General features: G+C 43.4%; 1 protein-coding gene across 2 annotated transcripts in view; it reads left to right on the top strand.

The window, feature by feature from the left end:
* Positions 1-19440, top strand: part of LOC124789972 (steroid transmembrane transporter SLC22A24-like) — a 107207-nt gene that overhangs the window by 41631 nt on the left and 46136 nt on the right. For both annotated transcript variants that reach the window (XM_047257510.1, XM_047257511.1), the window contains exon 3: positions 11082-11324. In XM_047257510.1, coding sequence (XP_047113466.1) covers positions 11082-11324 — 243 coding nt within the window. The remainder of the gene's footprint in view (positions 1-11081; positions 11325-19440) is intronic.

Genomic DNA, 19440 nt, shown 5'->3' with positions numbered 1-19440 from the left:
AGTCAATACGCTGTATTGGACCGTGAAAGTTTAACAGAATATAAAGTGGTATTAGGTGTCCATAAGGAAGCGTAAGAAAACTGTTAATACTATCTAAGGCATATTCCTTGATTTTCGGAAGCCTTTCGATACAGACATCTAATGAACAAAATACGAGTGTACGGAATGTCACGGCAGCGCCACCTATCACGAATAGACAACAGTGGATGGCTAAAATATGCATACTTTTTGCTTTTAATCTGAATTTTTTTGTCATCAGTCTTCTGATTCGTCTGATGCGGCCCACCATTAGCTCCTCTTTTGAGCCAACATCTTCATCTCAGAGTAGCCGTTGCAAGCTACGTCCCCAATTATTTGCTCGATGTATTCCAATCTCTGGCTTCCTCTACAGTTTTTGCAAACTACAGCTCCCTCTAGCGCTATGGAGCTCACTACCTGATGTCTTAACGGATGTCCTATCATCTTGTCTCTTTTCCTTCTCAGTGTTTTCCACATATTCCTTTCCCCTCCGATTCTGCGCAGAACGTATTCACTCCTTATCTTATTAGTGCACCTAATTTTCAACATTCGTCCTCATCACCACATCTGAAATGCCTCGATTCTCTTCTGTTCTTTGTTCCACTACGATACAATGCTGTACTCCAGACGTACATTCTCGCAAATTTCTTTCTCAAATTAAGGCCTATGTTTGATACTAGTAGTCTTCTCTTGGTCAGGAATGTCCTTTTTTCCAGTGCTAGTCTGCTTCTGATGTTCTCCTTGCTCCGTCCGTCATTGGTAATTTTGCTGCCTAGGTAGTTTAATACCTTAACCTCATCTACTTCATGATCATCAATCCTGATGTTAAGTTTCTCGCTGTTCTCATGTCTGGTACTTCTCATTACTTTCGTCTTTCTTCAATTTACTCTCAATCCATATTCTGTACTCATTCCATTCAAAAGATCATGTAATTCTTCTTTACTGTCACTGAGGATAGCAATGTCATCATAGACATCCTTTCACGTTCAATTTTAATTCCACTCCTGGACCTTTCTTTCATTTTCATCATTGCTTCTTCGATGTACAGATTGAACACTATGGGCGAAAGACTACACCTTTTTAATCCGAGAATTTCGTTCAGGGTCGTCCACTCATGTCATTCCTTCTTAACTATTTTGTCCATATTGTATATAAAGCATCTCTTCCCACAGCTTACCCCTATTTTCCTCAGAATCTAAAACATTTTAGACCATTTTACATTATTGAACGTTTTTTCTAGATCGACAAATCCGAAGAACGTGTCTTGATTATTCTTTAGTCTTACTTCCATTATCAACCGCATCGTCAGAATTGGCTCTCTGGTGCCTTTACCTTCCCTAAGGTCAAACTGATCGTCATGCAACACATCTTCAGTTTTCTTTTCCATTCTTTTGTATATTATTCTTGTCAGTAACTTGGGTTCATGAGCTGTTGAGCTGATTGTACCATAATTCTCGCACTTCTCAGCTCGTGCAGTATTCGGAGAAGTATGGATGATGTTTTTCCGAAAGTCAGATGGTATGTCGCCAGTCTGATACATTCTACACGCCAACGTGAATAGTCGTTTTGTTGCCACTTTCCGCGAAGATTTTAGAAATTATGATGGAATGGTATCTATCTCTTCTACCTTATTTGATCTTAAGTCCACCAAACCTCTCTTAAATTCTAATATTGGATCCCCTATCCCTTCTAAATGGACTCCTGTGTCTTCCTCTATCAGATCAGACGAATCTTCCCTCTCATAGAGCCCTACAATGTACTCTTTCCACCTATCCGCGCTCTCCTCTGCATTTAACTGTGGAATTCCCGTTGCACTCTTAATGTTACCACCATTGTTTTTCATTTCACCGAAGGTTGTTTTGACTTTCCTGTGCTGAGTCAGTCCTTCCAACAATAATTTCTTTTTCTCCAACATTTCGCAGCCCTGTCAGCAACTGTATAAATATTAATTTTAATAACCAACAGCCTCAGTTGCAATGTCTACCTAGATTTACCTAGGTTTCAAACGGGATAACCCAACCTTCTTCAGAATAACAGTAACTACCGTTTGTCCATAGTGGACATCGTCAAGCTAAAACTACAAATCCATAAATTATCGTCAGACTGTAAAAACTTATCTGGAACTGCCTCGGCCCCACTTGGCGACCGCGATGCGGCAGCCACGAGTTGCTGTACTGGAACTGACCGTAGCGTCGTGAGGCCCGCCTAGGCGGACACACTACCTTGAGCCTGCGCATAAACTGTGTGATAGTTACTTGTTGGGACAAGACGCGAACTTAAATCCTAACCCTAAATTTACTAGTAAAGTGAAGTAAAAGGTACAGCTGAGGAAAAGGGCGTATTATATGTTATCCTGTGTAGAACGTACTCAGATCGACTGTCTTAACATTTATGAGGTATTCGTTGGTCATGATGTGAGGAAGACATGTGCTTACAGCGTATAGCCTATCTAGGAAAATTTTGTGCTTAAGCACGAAGTTTAAACACCTGAAAAGAACTTAGGAGTGGGAAGGATAAAATAAAGCCAACATCGTCATTATTACGACTAGGTCTAGAAATTTTTAAGACGTAATTGTTAAGCACTTGCTTAGCTATGGTTACAACGCATGAACATCCTACTGACTTAGCACACAAATGGTCAAGATAGAACTTATGAACAAGTTTGTGTCTAATCTATAACATCCGGCAATACGGGCCATATAAAATAGATGGTCACTGTTCAAGATTAGTATATTTGACCTGAAATGGTCTAGAATCAAGTCAAAAACTAATGCAAGTGCCTGATAGAGCTTCTTGGCGAAGTTATGGTCATGAGTTGCAGAAAACACTATAGTAGGGGATAATGTGGCGGCAATGGGGTACTCAAATTGCCTTCTTGGAGGTGATCCACACACATAGGGTAAAAGCTGTGAGTGGACCACTGCCATCATAATTCGGGCCTGGTGACCACTGCCATTGAACTTAGGGAATGACAGCGGAAATATGCCTAAAGCTAAAGTGTGACTTGGCGAACATCGCTCCACCCAGAACACTTAAAACTATTGACCGACATAGGTCAATTATGCTCAACGCTAAAGTGTGACTTGGGGAACATCGCTCCGGTCTACACAGTTAAAATAATTGACCGACATAGGTCAATATGTACTTAAAGAACTAGTCTAAATTATGGGAGGATGACGGGGAATGGTTAAATTATGATGCGATTTGGCGAGCAACGCTCCAAGGACACCTTTAAACGTCACTGAGTAAGATCACTTCAAACTGATCCGTCTAGTCTGAACCAAAACTTCGTATCCAGTAGATTGTGGCCAGGTTACGTTACCCTCTCGTGATACTTATATGGATATGACTGCCATTAATTAAGTTAATAAAAAGTTGAGTATGACTAGGTGATGGTCTCAATGCTGTCGTATACACGTGATACCGACCAAAGTGTGTAGACCGGAGCGATGTTCGCCAAGCCACACTTTAGCTTTGAGCATAATTGACCTCTGTCAGTCAATAGTTTTAAGTGTACAAAATTGTTGAGGCTTTCGTGGCCACTTGTTGACAAACTACCTATTGGCTTCTGTCTCGGGTTCTTCGGCCGACGTTCATCTAATCATTTTTCTGACGTTTCGCCAGCACGAGTGGCTGGCATTGTCGAAGCTTCACCCTCCATTGGCGGTGGTGAACTGGAGCCGAGCTCGCGGGCGCAGACTATACTCCACAAATTATATTAGAAGTGTAACAGAGCCAAACACTCGGCGAAGTAAGGAACCAGAAAAAGAAATATCGGGTACGGCCTTTCTGCCATACATTCCCAGAGTGACGGACAGAATCGGCCGTATATTGCGCAAACATGGCGTAAAGACGATTTTCAAACCGACAAGGAAGATCAAAGAGGGTCTTAGATCGGCGAAGGAGAAAAGAGACCCACTTGCAATGTCGGGAATATACCGCATACCATGCACATGCGGAAAAAGTTTATGTCGGAATGACTGGACGATCCATTAACACCAGGATCAAAGAGCATAAGCGACATTGCAGGTTGGGGCAGGTGGAGAAATCGGCCGTGGCAGAGCACGCACTGAATGAAACCGACCACGTAATAAAATTCGCAGACACGGAAGTTCTGGTTGTAGAGAAGCACTATCACACGCGCTTGTTCAGAGAAGCTGTAGAAATACAAAAACACGCGAACAGTTTGAACAAGAAAGAGGAAAGCCTTAAGGTAAACGGATCCTGGCTTCCCGTACTGCAGCGAACGACCGTCGCAGGTAGCAAGAGGAGAACCGCACCGGAAATGACCGCGGAGAAGCCCTCGGACGTTGGCGCGCCAGGTACATATAGTCTGCGGCCGCGAGCTCGGCTCCAGTTCACCACCGGCAATTGAGGGTGAAGCTTTGACAATGCCAGCCACTCGTGCTGGCGAAACGTCAGAAAAATCATTAGATGAACTTCGGCCGAAGAACCCGAGACAGAAGCCAATAGGCAGTTTGTCAGTTTTAAGTGTGTTGACTGGAGCGACGTTCGCCAAGTCACACTTTAGCTTTAAGCATATTTCTGCTGTCACTCCCTAAGTTCAATGGCAGTGGTCACTAGGCTCGAATTATGATGGCAGTGGTCCACACACAGTATTTACAGTATGTGTGTGGATCACCTCCAGGATGGCAAATTGAATACCCCATTGCCGCCACATTATCCCCTACTACAGTGTTTTCTGCAACTCATAACCATAACTTTGCCAAGAAGCTCTATCAGGCACTTGCATTAGTTTTTGACTTGATTCTAGACCATTTCAGGTCAAATATACTAACCTTGAATAATGACCATCTATTTAATATGGCCCGTATTGCTGGATGTTACAGATTAGATATAAACTTGTTCATAACTTCAATCATGACGATTTGTGTGCTAAGTCAATAGGATGTTCATGCGCTGTGACCATAGATAAGCAAGCGCTTAACAATTATGTCTTAAAAATTTCTAGACCTAGTCGCAATGGTTCAAATGGCTCTGAGCACTATGGGACTCAACTGCTGAGGTCATTAGTCCCCTAGAACTTAGAACTAGTTAAACCTAACTAACCTAAGGACATCACAAACATCCATGCCCGAGGCAGGATTCGAACCTGCGACCGTAGCGGTCTTGCGGTTCTAGACTGCAGCGCCTTTAACCGCACGGCCACTTCGGCCGGCACCTAGTCGTAATAATGACGATGTTGGCTTTATATTATCCTTCCCGCTCCTAAGTTCTTTTTAGGTGATTAAACTTCGTGCGCCGGCCGCTGGTGGCCGAGCGGTTCTGGCGCTACAGTCTGGAACCGCGCGACCGCTACGATCGCAGGTTCGAATCCTGCCTCGGGCATGTGTGTGTTGTCCTTAGGTTAGTTAGGTTTAAGTAGTTCTAAGTTCTAGCGGACTTATGACCCCAGCAGTTGAGTCCCATAGTGTTCAGAGCCATTAAACTTCGTGCTTAAGCACAAAATTTTCCTAGATAGGCTATAAAATGTTCAAATGCGTGTGAAATCTTATGGGACTTAACTGCTAAGGTCATCAGTCCCTAAGCTTACACACTACTTAACCTAAATTATCCTAAGGACAAACACACACACCCATGCCCGAGGGAGGACTCGAACCTCCGCCGGGACCAGCTGCACAGTCCATGACTGCAGCACCTTAGACCGCTTTTTTTTTTTTTTACTCATTTTGTTCGATATAGTTCGTTGCGTTTGGTCGGAGCGGACGTCACAAGACATCCGTTCAAATTGATCGTTGGTTCCTTGACTCAGTTTTTTTTTTATTTATTACAGAGAGCACGCAGCCCTCTGACTGAACACGCTGAGCTACCGTGCCGGCTATTTTTAAACCTAACTAACCTAAGGACATCACACAACACCCAGTCATCACGAGGCAGAGAAAATCCCTGACCCCGCCGGGAATCGAACCCGGGAACCCGGGCGTGCGAAGCGAGAACGCTTCCGCACGACTACGAGCTGCGGACGACCTCTCGGCTAATCCCGCGCGGCAGATAGGCTATACCTTGTAAGCACATGTCTTCCTCATATCGTGACCAATGAATACTTCATAAATGTTAAGACAGTCGATCTAAGTACGTTGTGCACAGGTTAACATATACGCCCGTTTCCTCAGCTATATCTTTTACTTCACTTTACTAGTAAATTCAAGGTCAGGAGTTAAGTTCACGTCTTTTCCCAACAAGTAACTATCACACAGTTTATGCGCAGGCGCAAGGTATTGTGTCCGCCTAGGCGGGCCTCATGACGCTACGGTCAGTTCCAGTACAGCAACTCGTGGCTGCCGCATCGCGGTCGCGAAATGGGGCCGAGGCAGTTCCAGATAAGTTTTTACAGTCTGACGATAATTTATGGATTTGTAGTTTTGGCCTGACGATGTCCACTATGGACAAACGGTAGTTACTGTTATTCTGAAGAATGTTGGGTTACTCCGACTGAAACCTAGGTAAATTCTAGGTGAACGGTGCAACTGAGGCTGTTGATTATTAAAATTAAAATTAACATTTCTTTTTCGATTTCTTCACATTTTTCATGCAGCCATTTCGTCTTCACTTCCCTGCACTTCCTATTGATTTCATTCCCTAGCGAATTGTATTTCTAGCCGGCCGAAGTGGCCGTGCGGTTAAAGGCGCTGCAGTCTGGAACCGCAGGACCGCTACGGTCGCAGGTTCGAATCCTGCCTCGGGCATGGATGTTTGTGATGTCCTTAGGTTAGTTAGGTTTAACTAGTTCTAAGTTCTAGGGGACTAATGACCTCAGCAGTTGAGTCCCATAGTGCTCAGAGCCATTTGAACCATTTTTGAATTGTATTTCTGTATTCTTGAATTTCCCTGAACATTTTTGTACTTCCTCCTTTCACCGATCAACTGAAGTATTTCTTCTGTTAGCCTTGGTTTCTTTGCATTACCTTTTTTGTACCTGCGTTTTTTTCTTTCCAGCTTCTGTGATTGCCAATTTTAGAGATGTCCATTCCTCTTCAACTGTACTGCCTGCTGAGCTATTCCTTATTGTTGTATCTATAGCCTTAGAGAACCTCAACCGTATCTCGTCACTCCTTAGTACTTCTGTATCCCACTTCTTTGCGGGTTGATTCCTCCTGACTAATCTCTTATACTTCAGGCTGCTCTTCATCACTACTACATCGTGATCTGAGTCTGTATATGCTCCTCACAATCCAGTATCCGATTTCGGAATATCTGTCTGACCACGGTGTAATCTAACTGAAATCTTCCCATATTACCCAGCCTTTTCCAAATATACCTCCTCCTCTCGTGATTCTTCAAAATAGTTCAAATGGCTCTGAGAACTATGGGACTTAACTGCTGTGGTCATCAGTCCCCTAGAACTTAGAACTACTTAAACCTAACTAACCTAAGGACATCACACACATCCATGCCTGAGGCAGGATTCGAACCTGTGACCGTAGCGGTCACGCGGTTCCAGACTGAAGCGCCTTTAACCGCACGGCCACACCGGCCGGCGTGATTCTTCAACAGAGTATTCGCTATTAGTAGCAGACATTTATGACAGAACTCAATTAGTCTTTCTCCTCTCTCATTCCTTGTCCCAAGCCCATATTCTCCTGTAACCTTTTCTTCTACTCCTTTCCCTGCAACTGTATTCCATTCCCCCATGACTATTAGATTTTCATCTCCCTTTACGCACTGTTTTACCCTTTCAATATCCTCATATACTTTCAACATCTCAACCTTCAACTTGCGACGTCGGTATGTGTACTTGAACTACGGTTGTTGGTGTAGGTTTACTGTCGATTCTGGTAAGAGAGCCCTATCACTGAACTGTTCACAGTAAAACGCTCTCTGCCCTACCTTCCTATTTATAAGGAAACCTGTTCCCGTTAAACCATTTTCTGCTGCCACTGATATTACCCTATAGTCATCTGACCAGAAATTCTTGTTTTCTTTCCATTTCACTTCACTGACCCCTCCTATATCTAGATTCAGCCTTTGCACGTTCCTTTTCATATTTTCTAGCTTCCCTACCACATTCAAACTTCTGAAATTCTACGCCCCGACTAGCAGAACGTTATCCTTTCGTTCGTTATTGAATCTTTTTCTCACGGTCACCTCTCCCCTGGCAGTCTCCTCCCAGAGACCCGAATGGGGGACTATTCCGGAATCTTTTGCCAATAGGGAGATCATCATGACCCTTTTTAATTAGAGCCCACGTGTCCTGTAGATACATGTCATGTGTCTTTAATGCAGTGGTTTCCATCGCCTTCCTCATCCTCATGCCGTAGATCACTGCTGATTCTTCCCCCTTTAGGGGAAGTTTCCTATCCCAAAGCTAGGAGGGTGCCCTGAACCTCTGTCCGTTCCTCCGGCCCCTTTGACAAGGCCGTTGGGAGAAGGAGGGTGACTTCTTATGCCGGAAGTCTTCAGCCGCCAGTGATTAATCAAAATTTAAACGGTGGCGAGTTTCGAATAAGGGACCGAGCACGTTGTGGTTACTAATCTAAGACGTTACTCCTACACCACGGAAACACCACATAATAATCCGAATATGTAATAAAAATGGGGATATCCGCTCTGAAAATACAAAGTTGATCCCATCGATGCATGAAGTGTGGTTAGGAGGTGGTCAGTTGTAGCACAGCCTTACTAATGTTTACTTTTTAACAAGAACATGTTTTTCGTACGATGCGTCGTTTTCCAGATACTGAGTTATCTCAAGTTAAAACAACCCCCCCCCCCCCCTTATTGAAATGACCTAATCGATAGCGTCAGTAGTTCCATGAGGCTTTTCGTGAATGATGCTGTTGTGTACAGGAAGGACACAACGTTAGAAAATTGGAGCGAAATGCAGGAAGACCTCTAGAGGATCAACGTTTGTTGGAAGGATTGGTGGTTTACCATGAACGTAAATAAATATAACGTATTGTGCATAAATAGTTAGAAAGGTAAATTATTGTATTATTACACGATTGCAGAATAATCACTGGAATCAGTTACGTCAATAAAATATCTAGGAGTTAGAGTACGGAGCGATTTAAAGCGGAGCGACAATAGAAAACTAATCGCAGATAAGGGAAACGACAGCCAGATTCATAGAAAAAGACCTAGGAAGTACAGCCACCTTCTAAAAAGATAGCTTACAAAACCCTCGTCCCACCGATGTTTGAAAATTATTACTCATAAGTCTGCGATCTGCACCACATGTGATGGATACAGAAAACAGAGTAGATCCAAAGAAGAGCAGCACATTTCGTTATAAATTCAGTAACGCAAAAGCATCATGGAGATGCTAAGCCAACTCCAGCAGCAGCTTCGACTAATAGAATTAATGCTGAAAGTTGCGTTAGAATTAGTAGAGCGTCGGGTAAACGTGCAACGTCGTAGGTTTTAGGTTCAATAATGTGCTTTAGAGGTGGTTACACAGTGCTTCGTTTACGTCCCTTTGGCCAACTTGGCTGTAGAGTCCTTAGATTTTACTGACTTATCTAGAAGGTGATGGTAATTACAGAATACGGTAAAATCTGCAAATAAAATTAGTAATGTAGGTAGTTAAGTAACTCGAGATCACAAGTAGTTATTGAAATTAAACACAGTTTGTTTTAACAAATCAAGTAGAATTCATTTTTAAATGGCGGTCTTACAGTAGAAGAAATAAGATAGAGTTTTAACAAGAACAGTCCGTCAGCAAGAATCACGTATGTGAGCTGAAACTAAACTTGGCAGTGTAGTTTCAGCTCTCTGAGACTGCAGACGTGTGTACAAGTTGCGCTTGCGTGAGTGTGTGTGTGCGTGTGTGTATGTGTGTCTAGGCCGAAAGCTATGATTGCGCGAATCTTTTTATTGTGCCTATCGCTACTCAGCATCTCCGCTATAAGGTGAGTAGCAACTTTCCTTCTCTCGTATTGTTACATTCCATCCTGGATTTTCCATTGTTTGAAATCATGTTGTCATAATTTTAATGATCAGGATCCCAATGTTTCAGGACAATACGAGACCCCACACTGCAGTTCCCACCATAAACACTTTGAGAAATGTACGAATCTCAGAATGGCTTGACCAGTCCTCTGATTTGTCACCTGCAGAACACGTCTCAAACATTGCGGGAAGACGTATACTACGTACGGACCTCTAGCCAGCAACTTTTATGACTGACCCACCATGTGTTTCAGGCATGGCAAGAGCTTCCCCAAGGCCACATTAGGAGGCTGTTTGCTTCCACAACACGATAAACACAAGTGTGTCTTGGGGCCCACGGGTGTCACACCTCATACTGATGTTGTTAATTTACACTATTTCCGAAAGGAATAAAAGTTTAATCATTTATCAACTCGTCATGTGATGAACATCTCCACAGTCTCATATACATCGGAATGGTGCTTCATGATGTAACATTTCCCTTCTAGGTCAGTTTATGAAATACTTTTGTTTTCTCCGGTAATGCCTATTGGAACTTTCTCCAGACATCTGTCAGCATACTGAGTCATAAATTTCATGTCGTCCAGTAGATACGTACATCGGTGCAGAAGAAACGATGTTGCTCCTACTGCTAAGGAACTATTCGTCGTGGCGTGTTCGTCCATTATTATATTTCGGCTTCTGGTTAGGTGCTTACGCTGCAACAAATTTGAACTTGCTCCATCAACTCAATCACAATGGAAAGGTCATTTACTACAGGCGTGTTCTTAAGCTCCCCTGAAAAATATCGTGTACGAGGCCTGAAAAAAAAAAAGAATCAAGGCTAATATTAAGACTTTGTGTACTTAGAGAATATGTTCAGTTGCTTGTGGCTACCCAAACTAGTACCCATCTCCACACACATACATTGACAATTTCGCGTGTGCCACTGTTCAAAACATTTGTGCATTTCACAGCGTACAGAGACAATTCAAGGTCACAAAACAGTCGCGTGTTAATAAGACACGACAAAAAGTTCTTCAGTAATATCAAAAATCTGTCTAATTGTCTGGCTGTAATTATTTCGGATATTTAGTTTTCCACTGTTTTCGCGTCACATGAGTACGCAGTGAGCTCCTCTTTTATGCCCTACCGCTATTTCCTCCTTGTTACAGGGAAGGGGCCTCGTTCAGCAAGTGCCTGATGTACAACCAGAGCGATGTGACGGACTTCGGCGGCAGCAGGGAACCTGTGAAGTGCCAGCACGGCTGGGAGTACGACGACACATGGTTCTCCCTGACGGTGACGTCACAGATGAACTGGGTCTGCGACAACCGGCAGGCCGTCAATGACGTCTTGTTCTACTCACAGATTATTGGAGTGGCGCTGGGGTTACTGTTTGGCTACATAGGCGACATGTGCGTAGCTGTTTTTTTATTGCTGGTTTCACCCATCATGAATTTGATTAATTCATGAAAAGACAAACTGATTATTTTTAGTAAATAAGAAGTTGAGGTATTTTTAGAAGTTTTGATTGGTTTTTCAATAACGACAAATACGTGGTACATTCTTCACAAGTCGCTACCGTTTCAATCATTATAATAAAAGTACATTATTATTGTCGTCGACGTGTTCCTATATGTCACACACACTACATTGCATTTCCGCATTGTGTCTTTTTCTGCAGGCACTGTGGTGAAGTCAGTTAAATGTTAATGCACCATGGATTTTTTTTACGGCAGTATTACACATTTATGTTGACAAATAGAGAAAAGCAAAAGATAATCTTATTCGTACATAGAAGCCAAAGCTACTTAAGGGTTTAGTTGCATAAGAATTTTAGAGTGCTTTTTTGTGTCCACACACACACACACACACACACACACACACACACACACACACACACACACACGCACTCACGCACAGCTATCCTTCACACTTTTCTATAATAAATACTAAGTTGATCTCAAGAAGCTGAAAGTAGATTAATATTACACATCATTGACCTAACGTTTAAGATATTTCAGTACCATGTACTGCACTGTGACAGTATGCTGTAGAATCAATTTTTTACTGTTAAATTACACGACGTATATACAGGCACAGAATTTTGTGCAACCGACCACGGTTTCGATTGCAGAAAGGCAATCTTCATCAGAATAGAAAGTTACAGGGAATACATGTAATTACACCATGGTTTAAAACGTCTGAACAAAAGTGCTCTCGCCAAACAGAAACCATGGTGTGATTGCATGTATTCCATGTAACTTTTTTTTCTGAGGAAGATTGCCCTATTGCAATCGAAATCGTGGTCAGTTGACAAAATTTAGTGTAACCGTAATGGGTGTATATACGTCCTGTAATTAAATGGCTTATAGTTGGTGGATCACAGCCAATAAAATGTTTTGCTATTAATTTTTTTCTACCAATCCATGCTCTGTTCTATAAGGAAATATAATATATAGGATAATTACGTAAGATGTATTTGTAAATTTATAATTTTAGTTGTCCTCTTATTTGCCTTGAGCTGTTTATAACACATATTTATTCCCAGGTAGAAAGAGTTATTTTGAGTTTTCGATTCATTTTTTCCTGCTATATGTGAATAAAGTTTGTTCATGTTCTGTAATCATAACCAGAACTTTAGGGCAGTACCAACTGACGATTTCTTAATGTGGATAAAAATTTGTTTGATGTGCTCCATTATGTTATTAGAAACTAAATCCTTACAAAGATTTTTATTGTATAACCAGCTATTGATTTTGCTTTTACTGTGATGTCCCTTGGATTGATGGAGTTTGAGAGACCAAACTAAGAGGTTATCAGTCGCTCTATCGTACATGTGTCAAGCCGGGTGGCTCCTCAGAGAGGAAGGACACAGAAGACAAATCCTGATGAACCCATTGTAACTGAGAATCAATAAAATTTAGAGATACAAGCAAGTAGAAGTGAGTGAATGGTAGGTGAGAGAAAGTGGGTGTATTGCTCCGCCCAGACAGCAGTTGGAGGCCCCCAAAACATGTCATGTGGTGGGAGATGCACCCTCTGCATGCGACTGGCTTTTACTCTCACTCTATTATCACAACAGAAACTGATAGCTAACTTAGCCAACAGGTCAGCATGTTCGTTCACTGGGACCCCTGACGTGACCTGGGATCCAGACAAAGACGATCGATCGTCCGTCTCGATTACGGTCAGAAAGGGGATATGAACAATCACGACCAGTGGGTGTCGAGGGTAGCACTGGTCGATAGCCTGATGACAAGGTTCCAGAGGCTACAAATATTGCAATTACTAGTATATTTGTTGTTCATTTCACTTCAGGTGATAATTTTAAACCTTTAAATTTATACTGTTGTTACGCAGTTCATGATATTAGCACCTAATTTTAGTTTAACGGTATTAATGCGATATTAATATCCACTTGTGAGGTTCGGTTTCTCAGTGGTTGAGTCATACTACTGATCCAGAGGGCATGGGCTTGGCACCTGGTCAATCCTACAATATTTATCTGATACTTCTCCTTCTGGGAGTGATTTGCATATACAAAATATGCGTAATTGCACCGTGATTCGATCGTTCACGTTGAGCTGTAGGTACCACTACAGCTCACTGGGTGTTGTATGGCTGGAGGAAGGTAACAACATAAGCGCACGTAGGTGTGATCCATATATGTGCCCATGATTCGCTCGCTGTCGTTGGGTTCGACAGATATATCTATCCACGGCTTTCTGTGTCTTGTAGCTAATGGGCTAATGGGAATGACTAGTTTCATGCCGATAATTATACACTGAGGTGAGGAAAGCTATGGGATCCTCCCTAAAACCGACTCGGGCCTCCTTCTGCCAGGTGTAGTGGGGCATTTCGACATCGCATGGACTCGACAAGTTGTTGGAAGTCCCCTGCAGAAATACTAAGCTACACTGCCTCTATAGACCTCCATAACTGCCAAAGGGTTACCGGTGAAGGATTCTGTGCACGAAGTGACCTCTCGACAAAGCCTCATAAATGGGATTCATATCGGGCGATCTGGATGGCCATACCATTCGCTCGAACTGTCCAGAATGTTTTGCAAAACAATCTCGAACAATTGTGGTCTGGTGACATGGCGCTTTGTCGTCTATAAAAATACCGTCTTTGTTTTGGAACATGAAGTCCACGAATGGTTGCAGATGGTGTCCAAGTAGCATTCCCAGTGTTCGATTCAGTTGGATCAGCAGATTCTGTCCATTCCATGTAGACACAGCGCACACATTATGGGGTCACGAGTAGCTTGTTGACAACTGCGTCCACGGCCTCATGGGGTCTGCGTCCCATTCAAACCCTGCCATGAGCTCTTACCAAGTGAAATCCGGACTCATCTGACCAGCCCATTCTTTTCTGCAGTCGTCTAGGGTCCGACCAATGTTTTCGCGGGCCCTGCTGCCACAGCCCAGTAACGTCAAATTTCGCCGCACTGCCCTGACGGCTACGTTCGTCGTAGATCCGACATGGATTTCTGTCGTCATTTGATACGATGTTGCTTGTCTGTTAGCACTGACAACTCTATGCAAATGCCGCTGCTCTCGGTTGTTAAGTGAAGGCCTTCGGGCACTGCATTTTCCTTGGTGAGAGGTAACGCCTGAAATTTGGTATTCTAGGCACACTCTTGGCACTATGGAGCTCGGAATATTGAATTTCCTAGCGATTTCCGAAGTGGTATGTCTCATGGATCTAGGTGAAACCACCATGCCGCGTTCGAAGTATGTTAATTCCAGTTGTACGGGCATAATCCGTTCGGAAACCTTTCCACATGGATCACACGGGTACAAATGACAGCTCCGGCGACGTACTGACCTTTCATACGTTGTGTACGCCATATTATTTCCATCTCTACATGTGCATATCGCTATCCCAATACTTTTGTCATCTCAGTGTAGCGCTATTGGTTAATGACAAAAGATAAAGAAGAACGAGAAGTAGAGAGATAACCCATCACGGGTTGAACCTACAGTGATGAGCCAACAGTTACGACCACCACCCACCACGAGATCGAATGCTGTAAGGAGAGCACATGGGGACTTTAGAAAATAAATTACGCATGTCGCCTCACAATAAGTCCATTGTGCAACAAGAATGTCACATAGTCGGTAGAGCCGCGAGGGATAGCCGCGTGGTCTTAGGCGCCTTGCCACGGTTCGCGCGTCTTCCCCCATTGGAAGTTCGAGTCCTCTCTCGGGCATGGATGTGTGTGTTTATCACCGTATAAGTGTATATGTATGTGTGTGGGTGTGGGGGCGCTTTATCACGGGATAATTATATATTTTTATTTTTATAATTTTGTTTTATGATTTTGGTTGGGGTAGCTTTAAATATTGTGGGCTAGCATGAGACTTTCTGTTAACCTATACCGCGATAACACTCGTACGGACATCGGCTGCCCCGAAGTACGTACGATATAATATTTTTTAAACACAACGCGCAACTCACCACCTTCTAATAAATGGTTTGCGTGAGCGTTGTTATTTAGAAAAGAAAATTTGCGTATTCTTACGGCAAACTGTAATTATTAACATGGGTCTCAGGGGCTACTGGTTATTTAAGTATGAAACTACACAAAGATTAACTGAGATACTGCGGAATGTAACGATTTTCAACATTTCTTGTTCATTATTTGCAAGGCGAAACTGGAGAGAATCTCATCTGCCGTTAGGCGGCCAAAATGAAACATACTGAACTCATTCAGTGCTGTGAATTTTAGTAAATGAAATTTATCACTACTGTCTTTAACTTTGAAATTAATTAAACATCAAAATTGAGACGTCTCTCGCATTTACATTTAGTAACTGAATCGTCAGCGTAATGGCCGACTAAATCCTGCTAGGGGAGATGAGCTCCCTGCACTACCAAGTTCTGCAAAAATGTCGTTAATTATAATCAATGGTTGCGCTCTTGAGAGGTGACAACTAAGTCCATAATACACAGTTTCTATAAATACAGATAGAACGTTAATTATCAGACAGCACTACAATGGCGGTCTACCGCTAGACGAAACAAGGCAGGAGGGCTGGTTTAATCAAAGCATTGTCCCTCATCTTCATGGCCTATATTACGCAGAGATTATACTAAAAAACTGTGTTTTGTTAATTACATCGATATTTGTGTTTTGATAATTATAACTTACGTTCTTTACTATTTGTTATACATCGCGCAGACGTACTTAGTCTCTAGATAATTTATGTTTCACTCGTCTCATAACAAAAACTTCTTTTCGCTTTCTCCAAATGTGCATTTATGTGACGTACCGTCACATGTTGTCCTTCGCGTAAGTTAGTTTGAGTTACCAGAACGAGATTTTCGCTCTGCAGCGGAGTGTGCGCTGATATGAAACTTCCTGGCAGATTAAAACTGTGTGCCGGACCGAGACTCGAACTCGGGACCTTTGCCTTTTGCGGGCAAGTTAGATTAAGTAGGGCGTAAGCCTAGGGACCGATGACCTCAGTAGTTTGGTCCCATAGGAACTTACCACAAATTTCCAAAAAAACATAGTCAGTTGAGAGTTCTGGGTTTCCTGTAGACAGAGTTGTGCTGCAGTACGGGTAACCGATGTATCACAGTGTACGATGGAACTGAAGCGACATCTACAAATGTACTCCAAAGTTCAAGTCCATGGAAGAGAACGAATCTTGTGCGCAAAAGGCCTAAATTGCATACAGATTCACTGTGAAATTCTGGCACTATATGGACCACAGGTAATTTCTCGCCCAACAGCAAGGCAATGCGCAAAAAATTTGACTAACGCCGCACAGATGTGGGCGTTGCTGACCGAGAGGTCCACATCTTTGCATCTTTTCAGCAGCTGAAAGGACTTCTGGGGTGGGGAGGGGGGGGGGGTGGGACAGATTTTTCAACTGAGAGAACTTTCACATAGTGATTCTTGAATGACTGCAGGACCAAGGAGCGGATTTCTATCATCAAGGAACTGAACGACTGCTAAAATGTTCCGACGGTTGTGTGCAGAGATTTGGTGACTATGTGGCAAAATACTGTCATTTATGTGAGTCACTTCGAAGTGTAGTGCAGCATTCAACGAAAGCTACTTGACCTGCGGTGATAATGTGTAACTTACGTTTTCGAGTCCCCTTGTACATACACTGACTTGAAAGAAGTCGTGGGCGTACGTTATGTACACATACAGATGGCGGTAGTATCGCATAGACTGGGTATAAAAGGTCAAAACATTGACGAAGCTGTCATTTGTACAGGGATGATAGTGCGAAAAATCATCCGCTGTAATTATGGACGCACGATGCGAATTAACAGACTTTAAACGCGGAATGGTAGTTGGAAATAGACGCATGGGTCATTCCATTATGGAAATCGTTAGGGAATACAATATTCCGAGGTCCCAAGACTGTGATGAGAATACCACATTTCAGGCATTACCTCTCACCAAGGACAACACAGTGGCCGGCGGCCTTCACTTAACGACCGAGAGCAGCGGTGTTTGCGTAGAGCTGTCAGTGCTAACAGACAAGCAACACGGCGCGAAATAATCGCAGAAATCAGTGTGGGACGTACGAAGAGCGCAACCGTTGAGACAGTGCGGTGAAATTTGGCGTTAATGGGTCGAGACAGCAGACGACTGACGCGAGTACTTTTGTTAGCATGACGACATCGCCTTCAGCGTCTCTCATGGGGTGGTGACATTATCGGTTGGACCGTAGGCGACTGGGAAACCTTCCCCTGGTGAGATGAGTCCTCATTTCAGGTGGTAAATGGTGATGTAAGGGTTGAGTGTGAGCAGACCCAACGAAGCCACGCATCCAACTTGTCAACAATGCACTTTCCAAGATGGTGGTGGCTTCATATTTGTATGAGTTGTGTTTACATGGAATAGACTGGGTCCTCTGATCCAACTGAACCAGCCATTGACTGGATATGGTTGCGTTCAGCTTCTTGGAGACTTTTTGCAGCCTTTCATGTACTTCGCGTTCCAAAACAACGATGGAATTTTTACGGATCACAATGCGCCATGTGACTGGGCCACAATTGTTCTCGATTGGTTTGAAAAACATTGCAGACAATTCGAGCGAGTTCTCCACCCAGATCGCCGGACATGAACCTTATGGAACTTTTATGAGACATAATCGTGAGGTCAGTTTGTGCACAAAATCCTGCACCGGCAACACTTTCGCAGTTATGGATATATATTTTCCAGTTGATTTCCAACGACTTTTTGAGTCAATACCACGTCGAGTTGCTGCGCTCCACTGGGGAAAAGCATGTCTGACATGATATTAGGAGGTATCCCACGATACTTGTCACCTCAGTGTAAGTGGGGCGCAATTAGGGAAATCCACTGAGATACGTGGCTCAGCAAAGTGCAGACTGTTATGACACTACACCTGGGAACGAGCATCTTGGAAACGGTGTAGCTGGTCAGCTGTTCACGTGCTTCTATTGTATCTACGGAAAATGGATGAATGACTGTAGAACCATGAGTAGGTGACAAGGTTTCGAATGTCCGTACCTTATCACAGAACAAGGAGGTCAGAAGCTTGTGTCCACAGCTTGTGGTCTCGCGGTCGCGTTCTCGCTTCACGAGCACGGGGTCAGGGATTTTGACCTGCCTCGAGATTACTGGGTGTTTGTATTGTCCTCATCATGTCATCCTCATTCATGAAGGCGGCGAGATTGGGCTGAGCAAAGGTTGGGATTTTGTACAGGCGCAGTTGAGCGCCCCAAAAACAAAAAATCATCGTCATCAGAAGCTTGCCCATGAAAAAGAATGGGCAGCGATCTGCAGGAGATCTGAAGACAGAGTACAATGGTGATGCAGACACAAGGTTTTGGAGCATACCATGTAGCGCACATTGTTGAACATTGATTCTCTGTAGTAGGTGACCTCTATGTGTTCCCAAGTTACTCCACCAACATCCTCAACATACCGTCCCATGGATGCAGGCTGGTGGAAGCAGTATTATGCTAAAGTGGACACTGATCTGGGTTTTCATGGGTCCTGTGGCACTGTCGAAGGTATCATGACAGATGTGGGTTGCATGTTTAGTGCTGTGGACCACCTATATCCCTTTACGCTTAATGTCTTGCCAGACGGCAACGACATCTTCCACCAGGATAACTGTCTGTGTTACAAGGCCAGAATCGTACTGCAGTGGTTTGAGAAGCATGATTGTGAACTCATTTTGAGGATGAGCTTGATGGAATATATTTGGGATGCTATCGGTCAAATCCATGCCACGCACAATCGCTGATGTATGCGCTCCAAAGGGATATCAAGACACTATTAAACAGCTGGTCATAATGCTTTGGCCCATCGGTGCAATTACAGGTATAAGCTTCACTGGGTATTCTGTGTATTTTCGTTGAAATGAAATGAAATGTGCGTGTAGCACTGTTGGCCAGAAGTCCCAGTCTGGGAAGTTCGGCCAACAGGCGCAAGTATTTGTTTTTATTCAACGCCACTTCCGCGACTTGCGCATCGATGATGATGAAATAATTTTGAGGGCAACCCACGCGCACCCAGTGTCTAGT

Source organism: Schistocerca piceifrons, chromosome 3 (assembly GCF_021461385.2).
Source record: "Schistocerca piceifrons isolate TAMUIC-IGC-003096 chromosome 3, iqSchPice1.1, whole genome shotgun sequence".
Classification (NCBI taxonomy): domain Eukaryota; kingdom Metazoa; phylum Arthropoda; class Insecta; order Orthoptera; family Acrididae; genus Schistocerca; species Schistocerca piceifrons.
This window is presented reverse-complemented; position numbering and strand designations above follow the sequence as displayed.